The 1,016-nt window shown below is 40.2% G+C and overlaps 1 protein-coding gene across 1 annotated transcript in view; it reads right to left on the reverse strand.

Annotated features, from left to right (window-relative positions):
• Positions 1-786, reverse strand: part of LOC145467489 (pyroglutamylated RF-amide peptide receptor-like) — an 11,521-nt gene extending 10,735 nt beyond the window's left edge. The window contains exon 1 of the mRNA XM_081451045.1: positions 79-786. Coding sequence (XP_081307171.1) covers positions 79-363 — 285 coding nt within the window. The 5' untranslated portion in view covers positions 364-786. The remainder of the gene's footprint in view (positions 1-78) is intronic.
• Positions 787-1,016: the final 230 nt, after the last annotated feature.

Genomic DNA, 1,016 nt, shown 5'->3' on the forward strand with positions numbered 1-1,016 from the left:
ATCAGAATACGTGAAAAAAGTTATCCACTGGTTTGGTATATACTACTACTGAATAATTAAACTTTGTCAGTGACGCACCTTCAGTTTACGCTTGGTAAGCTTGCCAACGTTACCAACAGGATAGATTGCCGCAAAATATCGTTCAGCGGCAATTGCAACCAAAGAGATCACCGAGGAGGTTCCAGCAGTCCATGCGAGGTATCCACCCGTCACTAATTTGCATAAAACAGTACCAATTGTTCCCCCTGGGTGGGTGGGAATGATCTTGAAGAAAGTCTGTGGTGTAACAAAGGTCGCATACAAGGCATCCGCTACAGCCAGGTTCACAAGTAAATAGTTGATGGGAGTCCTGTGGAATATCATAAATCAAGAGAGCACGAAGGGTAAGATAGTTAGTTCTTCTAATAGACCTTATCACAACGGTAATCCCTCTTAAATTATTTTTAGACGACGTCAGGCTTCGGGAACCTCAGGAGGGACTAGAGAAAGGCACTCCCCTCATCTGGACGGCGCAAGCAGCTTCACATTACTTTTCATCCTCCATGAAAACTTCCATGTTACACGCGTAGCGAAATTAATCAGAATTAGGTTCCATGTCTTAAAGTAACTTGAGAGGGATTACCTTAAGAATAAGGCCTTTATCAAGGACTTTCTCTCTTACTCTTTATCCTCTCTTGCATAGCTTCAGAAGAATGGCTGAACAAGATATGAGCATGGTGACATTATCTACATGTGCGTACATAGAAGAGCTGTGGGCATTAGAAATATTGCTTGGAGTTTAACTGCTGCAATGGACTTTCGTCTTAAGGAAAACCTAATTTTAAACATTCTGGAATTCGCTGTTATGTTATTAAGTTAAAAAAGTTCATAATTTAAAACAGTTGAGTTGCCTAAGTTGGATTTCTTTATAGTTCTCTTAAACGTTCTTCCATGTTCACATCAGGCGATGTAAATCTCAAGCTAACCAGTTTCTATTTCATTGTCATATAGAGTTGTTGTGTAAGCCTTCAGTAGTA

Source organism: Orbicella franksi, chromosome 14, assembly GCF_964199315.1.
Source record: "Orbicella franksi chromosome 14, jaOrbFran1.1, whole genome shotgun sequence".
Taxonomy (NCBI): Eukaryota; Metazoa; Cnidaria; class Anthozoa; order Scleractinia; family Merulinidae; genus Orbicella; species Orbicella franksi.